General features: G+C 48.2%; 2 protein-coding genes across 3 annotated transcripts in view; both read left to right on the forward strand.

The window, feature by feature from the left end:
- The window catches only part of PIAS3 (protein inhibitor of activated STAT 3), a 42,219-nt gene extending 21,284 nt beyond the window's left edge, over positions 1-20,935 (forward strand). For both annotated transcript variants that reach the window (XM_083374206.1, XM_083374205.1), the window contains exons 4-14: positions 1,141-1,191; positions 2,239-2,329; positions 4,005-4,139; positions 5,140-5,245; positions 7,688-7,761; positions 9,923-10,083; positions 11,629-11,765; positions 12,865-13,033; positions 14,582-14,715; positions 15,502-15,539; positions 17,100-20,935. In XM_083374206.1, the coding sequence (XP_083230332.1) occupies positions 1,141-1,191; positions 2,239-2,329; positions 4,005-4,139; positions 5,140-5,245; positions 7,688-7,761; positions 9,923-10,083; positions 11,629-11,765; positions 12,865-13,033; positions 14,582-14,715; positions 15,502-15,539; positions 17,100-17,363 (1,360 nt within the window). In that variant the 3' untranslated portion in view covers positions 17,364-20,935. The remainder of the gene's footprint in view (positions 1-1,140; positions 1,192-2,238; positions 2,330-4,004; positions 4,140-5,139; positions 5,246-7,687; positions 7,762-9,922; positions 10,084-11,628; positions 11,766-12,864; positions 13,034-14,581; positions 14,716-15,501; positions 15,540-17,099) is intronic.
- A 3,739-nt stretch (positions 20,936-24,674) lies between these two features.
- The window catches only part of ANKRD35 (ankyrin repeat domain 35), a gene marked incomplete at its 5' end in the record, with an annotated part of 42,688 nt that continues 42,126 nt past the window's right edge, over positions 24,675-25,236 (forward strand). The window contains one exon of the mRNA XM_083374813.1: positions 24,675-24,713. Coding sequence (XP_083230939.1) covers positions 24,675-24,713 — 39 coding nt within the window. The remainder of the gene's footprint in view (positions 24,714-25,236) is intronic.

A 25,236-nucleotide genomic window follows, 5' to 3' on the forward strand; every position in this document is an offset into this window, starting at 1 on the left:
TGAGCCAGCATGAGGGAAACTATGGCCCCTTCGTGACTCGCGGACTTCAACTTCCAGAATTCCTGAGCCAGCATGGGGGAAACTTTGCCCCCTTCATGACTCGTGGACTTCAACTCCCAGAATTCCTCAGCCAGCATGGAGGAACTATGGCCCCTTCATGACTCGTGGACTTCAACTCCCAGAATTCCTCAGCCAGCATGGTGGAAACTTTGCCCCCTTCATGACTCGTGGACTTCAACTCCCAGAATTCCTGAGCCAGCCTGGCTCAGCATGGCAACCTCTCCCTTTCCCCTCAGCATGGCCGGCTCAGGAATTCTGGGAGTTGAAGTCCACCAGTCATAAAAGAGCCAAGGTTGCCTACCCCTGGCCCAGGGTGAGGTTTCCTCCTAGAACAAGGGTAGGCAACCTCAGCTCTTTTATGACTGGTGGACTTCAACTCCCAGAATTCCTCAGCCAGCATGGCTCAGCATGGCAACCTCTCCCTTTCCCCTCAGCATGGCTGGCTCAGGAATTCTGGGAGTTGAAGTCCACCAGTCATAAAAGGGCCAAGTTTGAAGACCCCTGGTTTAGAGTATAGGCCAGGGGTAGGCAACCTTGGCTCTTTTTTGACTCGTGGACTTCAGTTCCCAGAATTCCTGAGCCGGCATGTCTCAGCTTGGAAACCTCTCCCTTTCCCCTCAGCGTGGCTGGCTCAGGACTGCTTTTTAAGGAACAACACCTAGGGCAGCGTTTCTCGACCTTGACAACTTTTAAGATGTCTGGATTTCAACTCCCAGAATTCCCCAGGCAGCATGGGAGTTGAAGTCCACACATCTTAGGAGTGGCCAAAGTTGAGAAACATCGTTGTGTGGACCCCTTTGGCTCGTTTCATTATTTTTCCAGACTATAGTTTGGAATTTCAAACAACAGCCACAGGGAGGAATTAAGATCCTCTCTCAGGCTCTTTGAGTCAACCCACCTGCTTTTTCTGATGGACAAAATGTCACCCACATTCTGTGATGTCACAGAAGTTCATCCAGTGGGGTTACAGGCCTAATTGTTACGGATGCGTACAGGCACGGGAATTCCAAAATCCGCTTCGTTATTTTTCCAGACAAATTTAAGCCTTTTTTTCTTGTCTTTTTTCTCCCTCCCCTCCAGAGATATCTTACCTGGTGCCAAATGTGATTATACTGTACAGGTACAGTTGAGGTAAGAAAAGCTTAGCTTAACAGAATGTTTGAAAAGCAGCAAAATATTTGCCATATCCATAGTGGCAGCAGAGACCTCCGACTCATCAGCCACCCAGGGACCTTGGAGGTCTTCTAGTCCAACCCCCTGCCCAAGTTAGGAAACCCTCTATCACTTCAGACAAATGGCTGTCCAGTCTTTTCTTGGAAACCTCCAGTGATGGAGCAGCCAGCCACAACATCTGGAGGCCAGTCGTTCCGCTGGTTTATTGGTTCTCGCTGTCGGGAAATTCCTTCCTCATTTCTAGGTTGGATCCCTCTTTTAACAAGCTTCCATCCGCTACTACTTCTCTAGCCACACCAGGCAGAGCAAGCAGCCGTATTTCAAACCTTCCTTGTGCTATATATGCAAGGGAGCCACTCTTGCTTAAACGTAGTTGGATTTCTCTTGTGGCTATAGATTGTCAAGTTTGAGCCTTGGTGGAGCAGTGGGCTAATGCCTCCTTAAGTAACACCAGCTGCCTGCAATTAGTGCAGGTTCAAGTCCCACCAGGCTCAAGGTCGACTCAGCCTTCCATCCTTCCCAGGTAGGTAAAATGAGGACCCAGATTGTTGGGGGCAATTAAGCTGACTTTGTAATAATGCCGCTTGGGTGTGTGTGTGAATGCCCTAATAAGCAGACATATACATAGATTGAAAGCTATTGCTAAGCACATTGGTTTGTGCTTAAATTGTAAGTCTTCGGAGAAGGGCAGGATATAAATGGGATTAAAATAAAAAAATAAAAAAATAAAAGTTTGCCATTTTCCACATTTGTCAGATTTTAGTCTCCCCGGTCTGTCATTGTTCGCAAGCATATCTCTTTGTGCATTGCGCTAGGCTTATCGTGCTGTTACTGGTCAATTTATTTATTTATTTTATTTATTTTAATTCCATTTATATCCCACCCTTCTCCGAAGACTCAGGGCGGCTTACAATGCCACCTTAACGGATTTCAGCTGTAGAATCTGGGATACTTAGGGCGTTTCCCCCCCCCCTTTTGACCCTTCTGGTGTTTATATCTTTACAGGTTTTGTTTATGTGAAACCAGCTGCCCGCAAGAAGATTATTTCCCTCCCAATTTGTTCGTTAAAATCAATGGGAAGCTTTGTCCTTTGCCCGTGAGTAGACCTCTCCTCAACCTCTGAATGGTTCGTCTATATGATTCAGGCAGCCCCCTCCCCCCAACTCAGGGGCTCCACGTTTGGATTCAACCTGCCCCAAGACAGCTGGGAATCGGCGGCCTTCCTCGCAGGGCAGGCTTTCTCCGCTGTGGCTGGGGAAGAGAGATTGTCCAGGTAGCCCCTTTTATATGGTCAGGGGTAGACCACCTTGGCTCTTTGATGACTCATGGACTTCAACTCCCAGAGTTCCTGAGCCAGCGTGGGGGAACAATGGCCCCCTCATGACTCCTGGACTTCAACTCCCAGAGTTCCTGAGCCAGCACGTCTCAGCATGGAAACCTCTCACTTTCCCCTCAGCATGGCTGGCTCAGGAATACTGGGAGATGAAGTCCACAAGTCATAAAGGAGCCATAGTTCCCCCATGCCGGCTCAGGAATTCTGGGAGTTGAAGTCCACCAGGCATAAAAGAACCAAGGTTGCCTACCCCTGGCCCAGTGTGAGGTTTCCTCCTAGAACAGGGGTAGGCAACCTCGGCTCTTTTATGACTTGTGGACTTCAGCTCCCAGAATTCCTGAGCTAGCACGGCTCAGCTTGGAAATCTCTCCCTTTCCCCTCAGTGTGGCTGGCTCAGGAATTCTGGGAGTTGAAGTCCAGGAGTCATGAAGGTGCCATAGGTCCCCCATGTTGGCTCAGGAATTCTGGGAGTTGAAGTCCACCAGTCATGAAGGGGCCATAGGTCCCCCATGCTGGCTCACGAATTCTGGGAGTTGAAGTCCACGAGTCATAAAAGGGCCAAGGTGGCCTATCCCTGTAATTAGGGGATTCTATGGGGCTGGGTTTTCTCTCCCACCTACAACTGAACCCAAAACTTCCATTCCTTACATTTCTTAAGTGAGTTTTGTCCCATTTTACAACTTCTCTCACCACAGTTGTTAAGTGAATCCCTGCAGCTGTTAAGTCAGCAATCCGGTTGTTAAGTGAATCCGGCTTTACCCCATGGACTTTGCCTGTCAGAAGGTCGCAAAAGGGGATCACGTGATTTCTCGGGACCCTGCGGCCGTCCTAAATACGAGTCAGTTGTCAAACGTCTGAATCTTGATCATGTGATCTTGGGGATGCTGCAGTGGTCGTCCATGTGGAAGTCGCTTTTTCAAGTGCCGTTATAACTTTCAACAGTCGCTAAACAAACTGTTATAAGTCGAGGACTATCTAGATAGGTGAGAACAGGCTGGAGCTGAACACCAAGAGTGGGAAATCCTTTCCCTTTTGAAGCCCCCTTCTCCATTCTGGATGGGCCGGTCCTGCCCTTGAAGGCACATATTGATGGTGCTTTTAGGCACGTGATCCCAAATTTCTGTAAACATCATCCTTCGATTTTTTTTTTATAATTCATTTCCACGAATTATACACTTATACATAAATTATACATTTGCATCAGTTGCTTGTCTTCCCACAAGTCTCTGGGGAATATCTGAATGTGGCTCATGGTGGCACATCGCGCCAAGCCAAAGTCTGGTCTGATTACGGCTTGATGTAGGGTTGAACCCGTCCCATGTTGGTTTGTCGAGCAAACCGTGGTTTAAGAAAACAAACCTCCCGCCATCCTGTGTATCGTAACGGTGGTCGGGGTGCCGGAAGGCCTGACTGCAGATCCTCTCTTCTGCCCATGCAGGGCTACCTGCCTCCCACCAAAAACGGAGCGGAGCCCAAGCGGCCGAGTCGACCGATCAACATCACGCCCCTGGTGCGCCTTTCGGCCACGGTCCCCAACACCATTGTGGTCAACTGGTCGTCGGAATTTGGCAGGGTAAGAGAGGAGTGGGAGGGCCAGCCGTTGGAGGCAGCGAGATACCCGGCCTGTGAAAGCCAGCAGTGGGGGCACTCACAAAATGCCGTGACTTACCACAGTTCATACGGAATAATACAGAATAGAATAGAATAGAATAAATAGAATAGAATAATAGGATAGGATAGAATAGAATAGGATAGGATAGGATAGGATAGGATAGGATAGGATAGGATAGGATAGGATAGAATAGGATAGGATAGAATAGGATAGAATAGGATAGAATAAGGAATAGAATAGAATAAGAAATAGAATAAAATAAGAAAGAATAGAATAGAATAAGAAATGAATAGAATAGAATAGAATAGAATAGAATAAGAAATGAATAGAATAGAATAGGAATAGGAATAGAATAGGAATAGAACTGGTCCCTGGTGCCTAATAGGTTTTTTTTTGGGGGGGGTGTCCCCCCCCCCCAGGTATGATTGAATACCTGGCTGAAGAATTCTGGGAGTTGAAGTCCACAGATCTGAAAGTTGCTTAATTTGCAACATCACAGTTACACTGGCAGGAGCCTTAAAGGGAGCAAAGAGTAGACCATTCCCCCTTGTTATTGTGAGTTACCCCCGGTTGCTTAAGATAAGTAGCCATAGAAATCCTTTAAATCAGGGGTCCCCCACCCTGGGCCGCTAACAGGCCTTGGGCTGTAACAGAACCGGTCCGCAGAAGTGGTTGGCGGGCGTGAGCGCGCGCACATCCCCACTTGCACCAGCAGTGGGCAAAGCCACTTTCCCGCCAAGGGCGTGAAACCATCTCTCCCCACCTCCTCTGGCAAGGCCACAAAGTTGGAAATGTTGGGGAACTCTGCTTGAAATGAATAAAGAAACTAGCCAACACATGAGAATCAGAACGAAGCCTCTTGCGTGAATGAATGAATGTATTTATAAATGTAAGTCAGAGCCGAGCTTCTTAAGTGTATTTCTTGCTGTCCACGACATAATCCTGCTTTTGCTCTCTCCAGAACTACTCCCTGTCCGTTTACCTGGTGAAGCAGCTGACTTCGGTGACCTTGCTGCAGAAGCTGAGAGCCAAGGGCATCCGGAACCCAGACCACTCCCGGGCCCTAAGTGAGTGTCCGATCCCTCTGAGGGCTGTCCCAACATTGGGTGCTAAGTAAAAAAAAAATGAAATTCAGTGGTGAAAAAAAAGTAAGGTCCTACATTTAGGCAAGAAAAAGCCACCTGCACAGGTATAGTATAGGTGGTCCCTAGTCCAATAGTACCCTAGTCACCGTAGTGGACAATCCCTTCAACGAGCCAGCCGTGTGTGGCAGCTGCCAAAAGAGCCAACACAGTTCTAGGCTGCATCAACAGAGGGATAGAATCAAGTTCACGTGAACTGTTAGTAAAGGTAAAGGTAAAGGTTCCCCCGCACATGTATGCTAGTCGTTTCTAACTCTAGGGGCCAGTGCTCATCTCTGTTTCAAAGACGAAGAGCCAGCGCTTGTCCGAGGACGTCTCCGTGGTCATGTGGCCGGCATGACTAGACGCCAAAGGCGCACGGAACGCTGTTACCTTCCCACCGTAGTGGTCCCTATTTTTCTACTTGCATTTTTACGTGCTTTCGAACTGCTAGGTTGGCAGAAGCTGGGACGCGTAACAGGCGCTCACTCTGCTATGCGGCACTCAGGATTCGACCCGCCAAACTGCCGACCTTCTGATCGACAAGCTCAGCGTCCTAACCCACTGAGCCACCGCGTCCCTTTCCCCACCGCATCCCTGTTAGTACCTCTTTCTAATGCTTTGGTAAAAGCACACCTGGAATCCAGTTTTGCTCACCACATTATAAAAAAGATGTTGAGACTCTGGAAAGAGTGCAGGGAAGAGCAATAAAAATGATTAGGGGGCTGGAGGCCAAAACATACAAAGAATGGTTGCTGGAATTGGGTAGGTCTAGTTTAATGAAGAGAGGGACGAAGGGAGGACATGATAGCAGTGCTCCAGTATCTCAGGGGCTGCCCCAAAGAAGAGGGAGTCAAGCTCTTCTCCAAAGCACCTGAAAGCAGGACAAGAAGCAACGGATGGAAACTCATCAAGGCGAGAAGCAACCTGGAACCAAGGAGAAACTTCCTAACAGTGAGGACAATTAACCAGTGGAACCACTTGTCTCTAGAACCTGTGGGTGCTCCATCACTGGAGGGTTTTAAGAACAGATTGGACAACCATCTATCTGAAAGGGTATATAGGATTTCCTGCCTGAGCAAGGGGTTGGACTAGAAGACCTCAAAAGCCCCTTCCAGTTCTGTTATTCTGTATTCTGTGTGATTTGTACCGTTGCAGAAATGGGTATAGAGGAGCCACTGCCAGGTATTCCACGCGTGGCGTGGCAGTTTGTACTTTCCCAGCTTTCCCCCCCACCCTCCCAGTCAGGCATTTTGTTCCGTGTTTCTTTCAGGCGCATTTTGAATTTGAACCCAACGGGAATTCGAAACGAGCCCTCGCAGCCTTGTTCAACTAGTGCAGGGGTCGGCAACCTCGGCTCTTTTATGACTCGTGGACTTCAACTCCCAGAATTCCTGAGCCAGCATAACTGAACTAGTGCGTGCTGAATGCTAGAGTTCTAAAGCTAGAAATACTTTGCCAAGGAAACTTATTTTAAAACATTAAAAAAAATAACTCCAGGGCAGCGAATGGGAGCAACATTGGACGGTAGCAAACGCTACTTACCTTTAAGCCAAAATAAGATTATAAGAGTTCTAAGTTCCCTTTTTTCTCTCCCGGGGGAACCTTTGAAGTGTTTGGTTCCATCAGGAGATTCAGAATTTCCCACCTGTGACTTGGAATAAGATTGGGATACCAGGTTTACTTTTGTTTTTATGCACACCTCCCCCCCCCTGGCTTCAATTTCTGTGCAAAACGGTCCCCCAGGATCCACTGATTTATTTACTTTTGCAATCCATAGGAACCTGTTGTCCATCTCGTTCAGCAGGGCCAGGCCCTGAGCTTCAGCTGCCGTGATCGCTGCAAAGCAGCCCACGCACGTGCAACTATATACAAGTAGTCCTCTACTTACAACAGTTGGTTTAACGACCGTGGAACAAAGTGACTTAGGACCGTTTTTCATAGTTGCGACCTTTGTAGCGTCCCCATGATCGTGCCATCAGAATTCAGGTGCTTGGCAACTAACTCATATTTATGACCGTTGCAGCGTCCCGGGGTCACGTGATCCCATTTTGCGGCCTTTTGACCAACAAAGTCAATGGGGAAAGCCAGATTCACTTAACAACCGTGTTACTGGCTTAGCAGCTGCAGTCATTCACTTCCCAACTGTGGCAAGGCGGGTGGTAAAATGAGGCAAAACTCGCCTAACAAAAGTCTCAGTAATGTCCGTAAGTCAAGGACTATGTGTGTATATCCTTCTAACATATTTTATTGTGGTTTTTTTTTAATCTAGGTGAAATGTTAGTAGTATATGTCGTAAGTCCATGTATGTTACACCATACGGTAAATAACTCTTCCGTGAATTATTTGTGCTTGGGATTAAAAAAAGCTTTTTTTTCCTCCTTGCAGTCAAAGAGAAGCTGACAGCCGATCCTGACAGCGAGATCGCCACCACGAGTTTACGAGTGTCGCTCATGTGTCCGGTAATGTCTACTAGCAGCGCTTGTCCGAAATGGTATAGGGTTTCCTGCCTGAGCAGGGGGTTGGACTAGATGACCTCCAAGGTCCCTTCCAGCTCTATCCTATTCTAAATGTTGTAGGGTTTCCTGCCTGAGCAGGGGGTTGGACTAAATGACCTCCAGGGTCCCTTCCAACTCTATTCTATTCTATTCTATTCTATTCTATTCTATTCTATTCTATTCTATTCTATTCTATTCTATTCTATTCTATTCTATTCTATTCTATTCTATTCTCTATTCTATTCTATTCTATTCTATTCTATTCTATTCTATTCTATTCTATTCTATTCTATTCTATTCTATTGTCCGAAATGGTATAGGGATTCCTGCCTGAGCAGGGGGTTGGACTAGATGACCTCCAAGGTCCCTTCCCACTTTATTATTATTATTACTGTTAAGTCTTTTTATGGTTTGGGGGGGAAAAGGCAATTTGCTTAATACCGAGAGAAACCCCATAAAATGTATTTACGGTTGGACGGTTTTCCACCCCAGAAACACGTATATAGGCGGTTGTCTATTTAAAACCCTAGTGAAGCCTTCCCATCACAGTTGTGGCTTGACGCAATTTTATAGTCTTTTTGTGTTGGCTGTTAGTACACAGCCGTCATAAAACCACTGCCGCAGTTGTTAAGCAAACACCGCGGTCATTAAAAGGAATCAATGACAGCTTTGCGAAATGCTGGGAGTGAACATAGGAAGTCCTCGGCTTATGACCACAATCGAGGCGCCCCCCCCCCCAGATTTACGCTGCGAAGCGAGACATTTTGTTAAAAGCGAGTTTTGCCCCGTCTTACCACTTGACTTGCTGTACTTGTTACGTGAGTCGCTACGGTTGTTAAAATTAATAACACGGTCGTGAAGCAGATCGGGCTTCCCCTGATGACTTTGCTTGTCGGGGTGTGTGTGTCACATCACACACGCACACACACGCGCGACACTGAAACCGTCATAAATACGAGTCGGTTGCCAAATGTCCTGTTAGATGATTAGTGCCAGCCATTGGCAGTTCCCCAAAAGGGTCATCAGATGGAGGCAAAGAGGCTTCTTTGCTTCCACTGATGAGCCAAGGGTCTCGGACCCACAGCCCCATTGGTGAGAGTGTTTTATGGTCAGGGAGGGACCAAGACCCCCCATAAATACCTCTGCACGAGGGGCTGCTCTTTGTTCTAGCTTCTAGTCTCCATTTCTCCTTCTAGCTCTTAGTCCTTCTTTTAGTCATGTTATGCTAGCTTGTTTCTCTCTCACATGCAGGCATGAATGCTTTCATGCCAAGTATCTCTTTCTCTTTGATCTATCATGAATAAAGCTAATATGATTGCATCTCTGCGTGATGCCTTTGCTTGGAAGCACCTTTAATGATTCATTGTGAGAACACCTCACATGTCCAAATTTTGATCATGTGACCGGGTGTGTGTGTGTTGCTGCTGCAATGGTCGTAACTCTGACAAATGGTCATCCATCACTGTAACTCTGTAAGGATTCCTGATAGTGGGTGTTAACTGCACTTGTAGAACGCAGTCGCAGGAACTGCAGGCAAGCTACAAATTGTGTGACTTGTCCCTGGAGTGTGCTGGAGGCCCCAGTGCAGGGCTAGGCAACCTTGGCTCTTTTTATGACTGGTGGACTTCAACTCCCAGAATTCCTGAGCCAGCCATGCTGAGGGGAAAGGGAGAGGTTTCCAAGCTGAGCCATGCTGGCTGAGGAATTCTGGGAGTTGAAGTCCACAAGTCATGAAGGAGCCATAGTTCCCCCATGCTGGCTGAGGAACTCTGGGAGTTGAAGTCCACGAGTCATGAAGGAGCCATAGTTCTCCCATGCTGGCTGAGGAATTCTGGGAGTTGAAGTCCGCAAGTCATGAAGGTGCCATAGTTCCCCCATGCTGGCTGAGGAACTCTGGGAGTTGAAGTCCACGAGTCATGAAGGAGCCATAGTTCCCCCATGCTGGCTGAGGAATTCTGGGAGTTGAAGTCCACAAGTCATAAAAGAGGCCAAGGTTGCCTACTCCTGCCCCAGTGTTTGAGGGATGGCGAAGCACGGGCGAGGAGGAGGGGGGGCTCCTCCACCGCAGGGGTCTGGGTCCTCTCCAAGCCACTCACCCACCCCATCCCTTTCCTCCCCCCACCAGCTGGGCAAGATGCGGCTGATCGTTCCCTGTCGTGCCTTTACCTGCACCCACCTCCAGTGCTTCGACGCGGCCCTCTACCTGCAGATGAACGAGAAGAAGGCCACCTGGACGTGTCCCGTCTGTGACAAGAAGGCTCCCTACGAGGGCTTGATCATTGACGGGTAAGGCTGGGCAGGCCGGGGGTGGGGTGGGGGGCTCCCTGTTCTCCTGCTGCCTCTGGGCCCTTTCAGGAGAGCCTTGGGGGAGGGGGCTGTCTGGAGATCACCAAGCTGCTCCTGAATCAGAATCCGAACAGAGCTGGAAGGGACCTTGGAGGTCTTCTAGTCCAGCCCCCTTCCTCAAGCGGGAGATCCTGTATCGTTTCAGACAAGTGGCTGTCTCCGGTCTCTTCTTAAAAGCCTCCAGTGATGGAGCACCCACAATTTCTGGGTGTTCCACTGGTTGATTGTCCTCACTGTCAGGAAGTTTCTCCTTAGTTCCAGGTTGCTTCTCTCTTTGGTCAGTTTCCATCCATTGCTTCTCGTCCTGCTTTCAAGTGCTTTGGAGAATAGCTTGACTCCCTTTTCTTTGGGGCAGCCCCTCAAATACTGGAACTCTGCTATCATGTCAATCCTGGTCCTTCTTTTCATTAAACTAGACCAGGGGTAGGCAACCTCGGCTCTTTTATGACTCATGGACTTCAATTCCCAGAATTCCTGAGTCAGCTGACTCAGGAATTCTGGGAGTTGAAGTCCATGAGTCATAAAAGAGCCGAGGTTGCCTACCCCTGAACTAGACAATACTCCATTCCTGCAACCATTTTTTAAAAATATTTTTTTAGTCTCCAGGCCTTTAATCATGTTCGTTGCTCTTCTTCGTACTTTTTCCAGAGTCTCAACATCTTTTTTTGTAATGTGGTGACCAGAACTGGATGCAGCATTCCCAGGATTTCAGACCCCTTTTAACTGACAGGCCTAGGGGATGTCTTGCAACCCGTGAAATTTGGGGGCGGGGGGGTGGCTTCAAAAACTAGGGGAGACATGATAGCAGTGATCCAGTATCTAAGGGGCTGCCACTAAGAAGAGGGGGGCAGGTTGTGCACCAAAGCACCAGAGGGAAGGACGAGAATCAACGGTTGGAAACTGATCAAGGAGAGAAGCCACCTGGAACTAAGGAGAAACTTCCTGACAGTGAGGACAGTTAACCCGTGGAACAGCTTGCCACCAGAAGTTGTGACTGCTCCATCCCTGGAGGCTTTTAAGGAAAGACTGGACATCCACCTGTCTGAGATGGTATAGGTTTTCCTGCTTGAGCAGGGGGCTGGACTAGAAGACCTCCAAGGTCCCTTCCAGCTCTATTATTCTATTCTAAATTCGAAAAAGACTGAAGGAGACGGGGCGTTTATAGTGTAATACACAAACAGAAATACCTGCACTTGGTGACTGAGTTCATGAAGCCTTAAACCATGGCTTGCATATAACTCCCAACACCTTGCTAGGGTTTTTCCAGGCATGGGCCCAAAAGCGGGCGGAAAGATGATCGATGCAAGGTGGCAAGAGTTCTTTAAACTCCCCTGAGCGACGCTGCCTTGCTGGTGGGGACGTAAGTCTGGAGACCTAGCGGGAGCCCTGCTCAAGGGGGGGGGGGTCTCAGAAGCTTCAACGGCTCGGTTCCTCTCCAGTGCTCTCCGTCAACTGTCCCTCCTCCTGAACTGCTCCCCTCCCCAGGCTGTTCATGGAGATCCTGAACTCCGTTACGGACTGCGATGAGATCCAGTTCATGGAAGACGGTTCCTGGTGCCCTATGAAGCCCAAGAAGGAGAACCAGGAGGTTTGCCAGCCGTCCGCTTACAATGGACTGGAAGGTAGGTGGAGGCTCGGCTTTGACGCGCTGGCCATGGCTCATGGGCATGAAAGGAGGGCCCTGGCTGGTGTGTGTGTGTGTGTGTGTGTGTGTTTGTGTGTGTGCACGCGCTGTGGTGCCAGGAGCAGAGAGGGGTCCTTGGTGCAAGAGGTGAAGTAGGTGGAGGCTCGACTTTGACACGCTGGCCATGGCTCTTGGGCATGAAAGGAGGGCCCTGGCTGGTGTGTGTGTGTGTGTGTGTGTGTGTGTGTGTGTGTGCACGCGCTGTGGTGCCAGGAGCAGAGAGGGGTCCTTGGTGCAAGAGGTGAAGTAGGTGGAGGCTCGACTTTGACACGCTGGCCATGGCTCTTGGGCATGAAAGGAGGGCCCTGGCTGGTGTGTGTGTGTGTGTGTGTTTGTGTGTGTGCACGCGCTGTGGTGCCAGGAGCAGAGAGGGGTCCTTGGTGCAAGAGGTGAAGTAGGTGGAGGCTCGACTTTGACACGCTGGCCATGGCTCTTGGGCATGAAAGGAGGGCCCTGGCTGATGTGTGTGTTTGTGTGTGCGCATGCTGTGGTGCCAGGAGCAGAGGGGGGTCCTTGGTGCAAGAGGTGAAGTAGGTGGAGGCTCGGCTTTGATGCACAGGCCATGGCTCTTGGGCATGAAAGGAGGGCCCTGGCTGGTGTGTGTGCATGTTTGTGTGTGTGTGTGTTTGTGTGTGTGTGTGTGTGCGCGCGCTGTGGTGCCAGGAGCAGAGAGGGGTCCTTGGTGCAAGAGGTGAAGTAGGTGGAGGCTCGGCTTTGACGCACTGGCCATGGCTCTTGGGCATGAAAGGAGGGCCCTGGCTGGTGTGTGTGTGTTTGTGTGTGTGTGTGTGTGTGTGTGTGTGTGTGCGTGTGTGTGTGCTGTGTTGCCAGGAACAGAGAGGGATCCTCGGTGCAAGAGGTCCCAAATCTGGGAGCTTCTCTGCAGCCATTTGCCCCCCTTCTGCACACGGAGGCTCCTCTGGGGTGTCTCAGTGGCTGATGACTTAGCATCGTGGCATCCCGGGGATTGTGCCACGCACAAGGTCTGGCTGTGTGAAGCCAGTTTCTGAGCGTTGCCATTGTTGTGTTGCTTGCAGCCTCCCTCTACACAGTAAGTTCAGATGGAAAGCCGCTGCCCGAAAGCAAGAAGAAGGTGGAGGTGATTGACCTGACCCTGGACAGCTCTTCGGACGACGAGGACCCCCCTGCCAAGAAAGTGTGTTCTCTCGCCATTGCGGCCATCCCGCCAGCAGCGGGACCAAAAGGGTAGGGGCTGCGGTCTCAGAGGCCTTTCCTTCCTCTGGCTTGGCCGATTTCTCTGAGCCGGACCTGGTGATGGGCAGACTCTTAGGACGTAGAATCCTAGGCCTGGAAGGGATCTCGGAGGTGGTCTAGTCCAACCCACCGCCCGAGGCAGGGGTCCTTACTTCATCTGGGACAAAGGTCAGTGCAGTCTTTTCTGCGAAGCCTCCAGTGACGTAGCATCCACAACTTCTGGAGGCAAGCTGTTCCTTTGAGGGTTAGGCAACCTTCGCTCTTTTATGACTGGTAGACTTCAACTCCCAGAATTGCTGAGCCAGCATGGGGGAACTATGGCCCCTTCATGACTGGTGGACTTCAACTCCCAGAATTCCTGAGCCAGCATGGCTCAGCTTGGAAACCTCTCCCTTTCCCCTCAGCATGGCTGGCTCAGGAATTCTGGGAGTTGAAGTCCACAACTCATAAAGCGGCCTAGGCCAGGGTTAGGCAACCTTGGCCCCTTCATGACTTGTGGACTTCAACTCCCAGAATTCCCGAGCCGGCATGGGGGAACTATGGCCCCTTCATGTCTGGTGGACTTCAACTCCCAGAACTCCTGAGCCAGTATGAGGGAAATTTAGCCCCTTCATAACTTGTGGACTTCAACTCCCAGAATTCCTGAGCCAGCACGGCTCAGCTTGGAAATTTCTCCCTTTCCCCTCAGCGAGGCTGGCTCAGGAATTCTGGGAGTTGAAGTCCATGAGTCATAAAAGAGCCAAGGTTGCCTACCCCTGTGTAACTAGAAAGACTTTCCTTTTTAGCTTCTCTTTCTTTCTGGCTCTTTCTGGGAGGTCCAGGAAGGTGAAACAGATTAGCTTGTGTTCATAACGGCTCACGATTGTGTGTTTAAGGTTTTTTTGGTGTGTCTGTGTGTGTGTCTGTGTGTGTGTGTTAAACAGTTAAATGAACTTCCTTGGATTAATTCATCAGGTGAATGTATTTATTCTGGGAGAGAGATAAATTGCCTCTCAGCCCTTCTGAACAGGGGCCTGGGTCTTCTGCCCCTCAATCTTGCCAACTTTCATTGGCCCCCTCTTGTCTTTACCCCCCTTTTCCCATCCTTAGGTATGAAGTGGCCTTGATCCGTCAAATCTTAATATAAAATGGATTAATGTTTAAAGCCTGGATGTGCAGCTGCACGGCACAGTTGAGCTTCTTTTGGGATAATAATATCCTGCGGAATTTAATCTTTGGAATGTAATCTTCTCTGGAAGACCCCAGGCCCTTTCTGTGTGTGGCGGGGGGGTGGGGTGGTTGACAAGCAATTTATCTTTCTCTGGTAATTCTTCGGGATATTATCAGACCAGAGTTGCTGAAAACTGCCCAAATTCCAAAATTCGATGAAAAAAAAACCAAAAGGTAGAACTCCCCAGCTCCTCTTCCCACCGGCTTGTGACCCTCAAACCCCCCCCCCAGAAGAAACAGAATTGGCCCTCAAAGGCTGCCGCAAATGTTCCTTTTCTCCCCGAGAACCCAATGGTCTTCCAGCCCTGCTAACCTTTCCTTTCCTTTCAGGGTTTTAAACGCAGACCACCAGCCCTCCTCGGTGCTGCGGAGCCCGCCAATGGCTGCGGTGGGCAGCGATTACCTCTCCGGCCTCCCCTTGTCCGACTACCACCCTTCTTATCCAGTCCCTTCAGACATTCAAGGTGAGCAGGGCCAGCTGGCTCCCAGTGTGGGCTCTCTTCCCTAAACTGGGTAGAACTGGAGAAGGAAAGGGGTCTGCAAGGTCCCTCAGCCTCAGCATCCCCCTGACAGAATCCAAGGTGAAGCTCACCTGTCTTAGTGGTATTGTGGCTTCTCGGTCTTGGATGGGTTTCAGCTTCTCGTGTGAACACAGCCCTGAAAGGGGCCAAGGCCCTTGTCTGGTTAGCAAGCCCTGATATTGCACCTCTGTCCTGTGGATGTTAGCCGCCTCTGAAGAACCCTAGTGCCATCCATCTCGCTTAAGTTAGTTAGCAGAGAAGGGCCCCGGGATCATTGTTTTTCCAAAAGTATACAGGTTTAGTCTAGTCTAGTCTTTTATGTTGCTAAGTGATAAATTAGTTAAGTGAGTTTTGCTCCATTTTGCAACTTGCCTTGCCGCAGTTGGTAAGGGTATCACTGCAGTTGTTAAATTAGTAACCCGGTTCTGAAGTGAATCTGCCTTACTCCCGTTGACTTTGCTTATCAGAAGTTTTCAAAAGCTGATCTGATCACGTGACCGCAGCACACTGCGACAGTCATAAATATGAGTCAGTCGCCCAACATCTCAATTTTGATCACGTGATCAGAACTGAAAAACAGTGATAAGTCTCTTTTTTTGCTGCCATTGTTGAACGCTCGCTAAACGAATTGTTGTAAGTCGAGGACTCCCTGTCTTTTTAAAATCTTTGCCTTCATTCCAGTACATTCATTTTAGCATTAAGTTACTTTCCTCCTTTCCATTTCTCTAGGTCTGGATTTGTTTTCCTTCCTTCAGAGTGAAAATCAGGTATGTTTTTCTCTCTTGTCTTCCGTCTCCCAACCACCCATTCATGAAATCCACAGCGTGGCCATTAAAATGGAAGGTGTCTTTTTCTGTGCGTTTAATTGCCTTGGTAAGCCAGCAAGCTTACTTTTACAGCTCTTCAAGCCTTTTCAGACTTGCAAGACTCAGAGTCCAGAATAGCAGTTGCATAGGACAGGATAGAATAGGATGGAATAGATTAGAATAGAGAATGGGAATAGAATAGAAAATAGAATAGAATAGAATAGAATAATAGAATTGAATAGAACAGAAAATAGAATAGAATAAAAAATAGAATACAATAGAGAATGGGAATAGAATACAACAGGAAAATAGAATAGAATAGAATAGAATAGAATAGAATAGAATAGAATAGAATAGAATAGAATAGAATAGAATAGAATAGATATTGGAATAGAATAGATATTGGAATAGAATAGAATAGAAATAGAATAGAAATAGAAATAGAAATAGAATAGAATAGATATTGGAATAGAATAGAAATAGAATAGAATAGAATAGAATAGAATAGAATAGAATAGAATAGAATAGAATAGAATAGGAATAGAATAGAATAGAATAGAATAGATATTGGAATAGAATAGATATTGGAATAGAATAGAATAGAAATAGAATAGAAATAGAAATAGAATAGAATAGAATAGAATAGATATTGGAATAGAATAGAATAGAAATAGAATAGGAATGGAATAGAATAGAATAGAATAGAATAGAATAGAATAGAATAGAATAGAATAGAATAGAATAGAATAGAATAGAATAGAATAGAATAGAATAGAATAAGCACTTTGACTTCTATACCGCTTCACAGTGCTTTACCGCCCTCTCTAAGCAGTTTACAGGGTCGGCCTATTTCCCCCAACAATCTGGGTCCTCATTTTACCGACCTCGGAAGGATGGAAGGCTGAGTCAACCTAGAGCCAGTCAGGATCGAACTGCCTAACTGCTGGCGGTGGGCAGTCGACAGACGAAGCCTGCAGTGCTGCATTCTAAGCACTGTGCCACCATGGCTGTATACCAAAGTTGAAACGCCAGGCAGCAGAAGATTGGCCTGTGATCACAGCTGGTCCTCAACGTACGACCACAATTGAGCCCCAAATTCCTGCTGTTAAGCGAGAGACATTTGTTAAGCCAGTTTTGCCCCCTTTTACGACCTTTCTTGCCACAGCCGTTAAGTGAATCCCTGCAGTTGAGAAGTTAGCGACACGGTTGTTTAAACGAACCCGGATTCCCCCTTGACTTGTGGCCCCGGGACACGGCAACCGTGATAAATACGAGCCCGCTGCCAAGCGTCCTGAAGTTTGACCTTGCGACCAACGGTCGTAAGTTTGAAAAACAGTCCCAATTCCCTTTTCCCAGGGCCCTTGCAACTTTGCACGTTCCCTAAACAAACTCTGGTAAGTTGAGGACGACCTGTAGCTCCTTCTCCTTCAGCCCCAGGACTCGGGGGCGCGCAGCGAGTGTGCCAAGGGCAAAAGACAAAAATGCTCGTCCTTGTTAACCACGCATCTTTTCCTCTTGCAGCATTACGGGCCCTCCGTGATCACCTCTTTAGACGAGCAGGACTCGCTCAGCCATTTTTTCCAGTACCGGGGGCCCTCCCCGCACTTCATGAGCCCCCTGGCTCCGATCGTGGTGGGCTCCCACAGTGGGGTCGGCTCCCCCACCGGCAGCCGCATGAACAGCGTGGTCTCTTCGCCCACGGCCAGCTTGCGGGAGAGCCACGGTGCCATGGGAAGCAGCCCAGCTCTGCCAGGGTGTCGGCCAGACATCATCTCTCTGGACTAAAGCGGCGGCGGAGGGGGGGGGAAACGACACCCTCTGGGGACTCCCTTCCCCTCTGGAAGAAGGAAGACATTTTGGCAACTGAGGCAACGCGTCAGCAGCTGAGAAGAGGAGAGGAGAGAAGGCAGAGGGTTTTCACTCAGTGCCCGCTGTCGTCCTAGAGTGAGCCTGGGAAATCGTGGCAGTTTTTAAAGCTGGAAACATTCCCGGAAGCCAAGCTTCTAGTCCTTGTGGATTGCCCAGGGCTCCGTCTCTGAAACCAAGTTTAAGGTGGGCAGGGTGGGACGAGTGCAGCGGATGGGAGCCTGGGGGGGGGGGTGCATTTGAAAGTCTGCACGGCTCAAACCCGGAACAAGCAGTTAGGACCACTCTGGGTCAAGCTGGATTGCCCAGGTTCCTTGGCCGCTGACCAAATCTGAAGGCCGCGTTGAGCTCCACGTTGTGAAGATTTGAAGGTTAAAGCGTTTTGAATCGGGAACATTTGGCTCCTCCTTGGATTAAAACAAGCATTATTATTTTATTTTATTTTTTGGAAGGATGCTGGCTAGACCAATTGAGGCCAATAGGAACGTTTGTTTTTTCAGAGCTCTGTTGTGGGGAAAGAGCGCAGTTTTTTTCCCCCCCTAACCATTTTTTTTTCTTCTTCTCTTAACTCCCAAAGTGTATTTTCTGTACTTATAAAAGACCAACAGCCTCTTCAGAGGGTTGAAGGTGTGACAAGGGAATTCTGAGTTTTACGCAGAAAATTCCACTGCTTTCTGTTGCTCCCCACCTGTGTTTTTTTTTATACATCATTACGATTTAGCCTCGGCTGCGTTCTCACATTCGGCTACGCCTTGGTGGAGGTTTTTGGTTCTCAGTGACGCAGGATGTCGCCTAGTATAAAACAGGCAGTCGGGGTTTGCCCAACCGATCATGGTTATAACAAATGCTGTTATTTATGGTTTTTATATATATATATACAAAGCTGGTGATGGTCAGGAGGCACCGGGGCTGTCTAACCATGGCATGGCCAGTCTGCCAATAACGCTGAGTTGGGATCCCGCTACTTTTTGCTGGGCGCCAGTGGGCTCTATTCCAAAGAAGTGGGAACAAAGCCTAATTTGAATTGGGTTGACCGCTTTCGTTTTTAAAAAGTTTAATTTAGCCCTGCCCACGTGAACGTTTTTCTTTCTCTCGCAACTTGGGCTTCAACCCCTGAGGATCCAGGCTGCGCTATCCGTGGGCACCGTCCCTTCGTCCAAGAGGAGAAGACCTCGTCACGTAAAGCTTGCAAGAAACAATCTGCCTGCGACTTCTCTGCCTTCTCTTCGAGGAATCCTTGGGGGGGGAATTCCCGTAGGCATCCAGAGAGAGCTGCCCTTTTGGAGAAGGCAGAACACCCCTCGCCTTCCCTTAGGGGAAGGGTCTGCCCTCTTTGCTCATCCGTGCCCCCCCCTTTCCGTTTTGGAAATCTCTACACAGAGACGGGATGCTCGCCTTTGTCCTGGGGCGAAAAAGTTGCCGGGGAGATCTCACCGGAGACGGAGCTGTGAGGTGTGAAGTTTGAACCCCAACTTCGGTGAAGCACGACTGCCACCCCCCCCCAGAACAGAAGGCAATTTCTTCTCGGACACTCCAAGCTTCAGATTTTTCTAGAATCCAACCAGAGCTGCCATCGGGCCACCGTAGAGAGCCCTGGGAACGCGCCGGGTGGACTTTTTAGGACTTCCGTTGGGGCACCTGGCACTGCCTGCCTGGAGTGGACTTGCAAGGGGGGCCGGGGTGGGTGGGAATACCCTTTGAAGCTGGCTTTCCATACCTCTGGGGTGGACTCAGGTGCCAAGGGCTGCCTTCCAAAATCCCACCATCCGGTGGCCGTTACTGGTGGTCTTCCGGGGATTGCCCGGTCTGTAGGCTCTTGCTGTTACGATGTATTTTTTTACACTTTAAATCTTGTATTTTCACCCCTCTTAAAAGTATTTCCAGCCAATCCTGTACAGAGAACAAAAGATCGATCTATCTATCTATATAATCTATATATATATATATATCTATATTACGATGATCTATATTTTCTGTTTTTGTACATAATGCAACTCCAAAGATCTTTTCTCTGCATTTTTTTCCTTCTTCCTTTCCTGAGGACTAAATGAAGGTTGCGTCATACTTTGCACACGTGGAAGTGAGCGTGAGGGGCAGTGCATTGTCCGTTGCACGGCTAATTTATATATTTATGTATGTGTTCTGAGGTGTGTGTGTGTGTGTGTGTTTTTCAGTTCGAAGCTTTCTTGAGTCCAACTGTTCAGCCGCCTCTTCCCACCTCTACAGCCAGCCAGGTGTTTGAGCCAGAACTGCCCCAATGGAGTCAGCGGGGGTCAAGTCCGGTCTGAGACGGAATGAAGGAAACTTTGTAATTTTGCAATTTTTTCTCCCTTCAAGGCATTTGCTTTCTGCATTATTTCCCAAAGCCTCAGTGGAGAAGGCCGGATTCCTATTTGAAGCGGGCTGTGGGTTATAATTTTAATACTGCTTGTGACCCGCATCTCATCGTGGTGTGGCTTTCGTTCAAATCTTTCCCAGTCAAAGGGAAGGTTTTTTTTCAGGAACAGCCAAAGTTTTCCTAGATGTGCCCAGGAGGGGTGTGTGTGTGTCTATGACAACTTCCCGTGGACGCCACGGGACAAAGAATAACACACTAATATCGAAGAAACGGTGGAACAGAATCATTAAAGGAAAGACGCCAAAGGAGGGACAGAGTGAAATTTTATTTAAAACAAATTAAGAACAAAAAAACCCCTTTTGGACATTCACAGAATGACAAAAATGGAAATATTTTTAAAAAAATTTATTTGAAATAATTAAGTGGGATTGTTAAATTCTCCTGCAGTGAGTTGTCCGGTGATGAGTAGTCTCCGGGAAGGAGGCTCGGCTAGGGCAGCGGAGGCCGAGACCCCGTTTGCAGCCGGTGGCTGGCTGGGCAGGTGGGGAAGAGGCTGACTTGCCATCCTTTTAGTGGACCCTTTTATTCTGGGCTTATTTATTCTGTCATATCCTTGTTTTTATCAGCTCGGAGCCATGGTGTATATGCCTTTGTAGAGAAACATCATAATAATAATAAAAAAAAAGTTGCAAAGAGCTGTGGTCCCACGTCATTAAGGGTCTCGCATCTTGGCTGTGTGTCTGGCTTTTTCCCCCAAGCCTTGTAAATATAAGTTGGTGTGTGTGTGTGTGTGTGTGTGACGTGGTTGGCACAATCCCAGTTCCTAACGAAGGTAATTTTCTTTCCGTTTACGCCGATTTCCATTTAGGGCCACCAAATTATTTTAGTGGGGCTGAGTGGATTTTTCCATCTTCATTTCCTTTTTCCCCCCCCACACACACATCATAGTCTTGTGTACTACCACCGCTTTGTTTTTTTTTTGTTATGTATTTTTTTACAGTTTGTAACATTTTATTAGATTGGAATAAAATACAAAAGTAAATAGGAGAACATTGCGAGGAGGAAAAAAGGGAGGGAAAGTGACAGGGAAGAAGGAAAAAAAAAAGGCATTGACTTCCGACTTCCTCTGTTGCAGGAGAATAAAGCATTATCATCAAACCTCGCCTTTTTTTTTTAACTTTTCCACAATAGTATAAACTAGCCTGCTTACTACCACCGCTTTATGGCTAAACGCCTTTGTTCCCCTGCAGGCACGCTGGCCACGCGGCACTTCCAATTGCAGAGATAATATAAGGGGACTCGCGATGGTGCATAGAATATTTGCTTGCAAACAATCTCAGGCAGAGGGTATCAGATCTAACATCCCCCACCCACCCCCCCAAAAAACCCCTCCATTTAATTTCTAAGATAAGAGAGGCATGGCGGATAAAAAGACATGATTATTAATAGACGGCCTATGAGCATTACGAACAAGATGCCTGCTCTAGCTTTCAGCACTAAACCGCTTTAATTTCTGACTTTTCTAGTGAACAAACACTGACCTTTCTTCCCGCGGTGACTGGTTCCCTCGATCCTCTTCTAGGAGTGCCTTCCCTGCTTCCAGAATGGCGTTAAATCACAATTTATTAAATGGTTTGTGCCAAGTGGCTCCCAGAAACTCTGGGCGATTTATAGAAAGCAATCGAGAGTAGAGCTGGAAGGGACCTTTTGAGGTCTTCTAGTCCAGCCCCCTGCTCAAGCAGGAGACCCTAACCTTAGAATTGGCTGGAGTAAAAGGTCTATGTGAGCTTAAGTGGACTCCAGAAGATGGTAGAGGACAGGAAGGCCTGGAGGAACGTGGTCCATGGGGTCGCGATGGGTCGAACACGACTTTGCAGCTAACCACCACAACAAAAGATCTATATATGACTTATGGCCGCAATGACTTGATTCAACCGACAGATGGCGCAGCGATCCATAATTTGAGCATTTCAAAAACATTTTATGGCTGACCAGATTTATTTATTTATTTATTTATTTATTTGATTTGTATACCGCCCTTCTCCCTAAGGACTCAGATGTTTTCACGACTGATTCTTTTTGATACTTGTTAAATGTTCGTTTTCTACTTAAAGGACTCTGGTGTTCCAAGAAGGGTTGGGGGCAGTGGTGGGATTCAGCCGGTTTGCACCACTTTGGCAGAACCGGTAGCAATTTTTTTGTCGCCCGGGCCCAGAATGGACTTCCAGAAGCGGCATCCACACACAGAACCGGTTGTTCACATATTTGAATCCCACCACTGGTTTTTTTTGGGGAAAAGTATTCTGGAAAATCTATATTGGTAGATGTATTTCTTCTCTGGATATTTATTTTCTTACTATGCCTAGTTTATCTTTTGTTTCATTTGTTATTTTGTTTTAGTAATAGCTATAGCACTTGGACGCGGTGGCTCGGTGGGTTAGGACGCTGAGCTTGTCGATCAGAAGGTCGGCAGTTTGGCGGGTTGAATCCCGAGTGGAACAGAGTGAGTGCCTGTTACTCGTCCCAGCTTCTGCCAACCTAGCAGTTCAAAAGCACATAAAAATGCAAGTAGAAAAATAGGGACCACTCCGGTGGGAACAGCGTTCCGTGCGCCTTTGGCGTCTAGTCATGCCGGCCACACGACCACGGAGACATCCTGGGACAAGCGCTGGCTCTTTGGCTTTGAAACGGAGATGAGCACCGGCCCCTAGAGTCAGAAACGACTAGCACGCATGTGCGGGGAAGCCTTTACCTTTACTATAGCACTTAGACTTATATACCGCTTCATAGTACTTGATAGCCTCTCTAAGTGATTTTACAGAGCATATGGCCCCCATCAGTTTGGGTCCTCATTTTACCGGTATTTTATTTTATTTTTTATTTTGTTTTATTATTTTATTTTATTATTGTGAATTGGTTTGCCGCCCATTTTAACTGGGTGGGGGTTTATAATGTTAAAAAAGGATAAAACTGTATAAAACGTGTATATCATTTAAATGAAAGACTATAAAAGTACAAATTATCAACTTTAACGAAAAGATGGAGAGGGAGGGAGGGAGGGAGGAGTGGGGCTGGGGGCAGTTTGGTGGGACCTGTTCTTAATCTATCAGCCCCTTCCCATCTGACGCCCCTCTATGGAAGCCCCGGGCCAATTGGCAATGCCACGTTTTGGGATCTTATGGGAAGTCAGGAGAGGGGGGGCAAGGTGTTCCACGGGGCAGGAGCACGCTATAACTATGACTATAAATTAAACATTAAAAAGGAGCAAGGAGTGAAATAAGACACACAGTGTCGTCCACAACATTTACAGTACAAAATGAAAACATGGCGAGTATATAAAAGACTGGGGGAACAAAACAATATTCACTTGATGGCAAAAAATCAAGGAGAGAAGCAACCCAGAACTTAAGGAGAAATTTCCTGACAGTGAGGATAATTAACCAGTGGAACAACTTGCCTCCAGAAGTTGAGGGTTGCTGCATCACTGGAGGCTTTTAGGAAGAAATTGGATAACCGTTTGTCTGAAACGGGGTCTTCTGCTGAGCAAGGGGTTGGACTAGAAGACCTCCAAGGTCCCTCCCAACTCTTGTTATTCTGCTCTGTTATTCTGAACTCCTGTGGCACAATCGCCTTTGGCAAAGATCTTGCAGGCCGATCGTCCGTCCTCAACACGTTTGCATTCCAGTCTGCAGACGGTGTGTGCAGAGCTGAGACGGCCTTCCGGTTTCCCAGGCTTGCCTTCCAAATCAAGTTTCTAGATCTTAAGGCATTAGGAAATCTTGGAGGCCGAAGAAAGGCTTCCACGAAACTGCCTCTGGTCAGGGGCGAGGATGCCAAAGGTCAAACAAAAGATGCTGCAGGCGAAAATTCTCTTGTGCGTTTGTGCCTGCGTGGTTCAAGCAGAGATGGAAAGAAAGAAAAAGAGATGTTAAACTCAGGCCAAATCCAGGAACCGGTGTGAGACTTAAATCCAGCAATCCAATCTTAAGTTGCTAGTCCCTGGCAATAGGGAGTCAACCCATTCACCAAAGCACCCGAAGGCAGGACAAGAAGCAACGGATGGAAAGTAATCCAGGAGAGAAGCAACCTGGAACTAAGGAGAAACTTCCTAACAGTGAGGACAATTAACTTCCCTCCAGAAGTTGTGGGTGCTCCAACATTGGAAGTTTTTAAGGAGAGACTGGACAGCTCTTTGTCTGAAATGGTACGGGGTTTCCTGCCTGAGTAGGGGGTTGGACTAGATGACCTCCGCGGTCCCTTCCAGCTCCATCCTTCTGCTATCCAAGCAAAGCAGCCACAGCAGTGATAGCCATCTCCCGAAAAAGAGGCAGAAGAAAGCAAAGATTGGAGGCAGAGAGAGAGAGGGAGGTAAGAAGCTGTGGGAAAGTTCCGTTCTTGCGCTGGAGACATTCGCAAATCTTCCCTTCCCCTCCTGCGGCAGGCTTTGCGCAGCTGTGAATGGTGGCTTTGTCTCTTGAATGCCGATGGTGGTTACATCTGGGCGACCTGAATGCCAGGAGGGGAGAGCCGAAAGAGGAGGAGGAGGAGGAGGAGGAGGAGGAGGAGGGGGGGAGGCTCTGAAGCTGTTTTGCTTTCAAGTCAGGTGACGAGGGAGATTAGCCGGGATGAGCGTCTGGGGCATGTCCGGGCCTGGCTGAGCAAGGAAACAGGTGTGCGGGAGGCACACCTGGCAGGACCGGGCAGCTCAAGTGCCACACGGATCGGGATCTCCAACCGGCTGCAGCTCTGGGCCGGTCCCGGCGTTCCCGTCCCGTCGTTCCCATCTCACCTGGGTGAGCCTCTCCTGCCAGAGATGGAGTGACCCGGTCTGTGGACCTCCAGTCAGAGCGACAGCCTCAGCCTTTCGGGGAAGCTGGAAGGAAGCCGCAACCATGAAGAAAATGTTCTCCTGTTCCAGCCATCCAGTGGCGGTGAGTAACGACGGCTGCGTTCACCGGATCTCCCTCTGACGGGTGGCGCAGGTGATCCTCCAGTAATTAAACTTGATAGGCCTGTAATTATACTTCTGAAAAGCAGCAAAAGTGTTGCACCTGCAGGCGATAGGAACTTGAGTTTTATCTCTTGCTTTGAATCAAGCTGCTAGTCCTTAAGGTGGCAAAGAAAAGCTTGGGAAACCAGAATCAGTGCCAAGGCCTGGGAGGAGCCGTAGGTTTTGCAGAATTGAGGAGGGGAATTTTAAGTGCTTTCCTTAACTTCTTAGGGACTAGCAACCGCTGCTCTGTCTTGGTTGGGATCTCTGTTCCTAAGGGTAAGTGACTATTCCTAGTCAAGTTGTAGTTTTCAACTTTACTTTATAGCAATAGCAGTAGCATTTAGACTTATACAGGTAGTCCTCGACTTACGACGAGGCCCAAATTTATATTGCTGAGACATTTGTTAAGTGAGTTTTGCCCCATTTTATGACTTTTCTTGCCACACTTGTTAAGTGAATTA

The sequence above is a fragment of the Vipera ursinii genome, assembly GCF_947247035.1.
Source record: "Vipera ursinii genome assembly, chromosome: 15".
Taxonomy (NCBI): Eukaryota; Metazoa; Chordata; class Lepidosauria; order Squamata; family Viperidae; genus Vipera; species Vipera ursinii.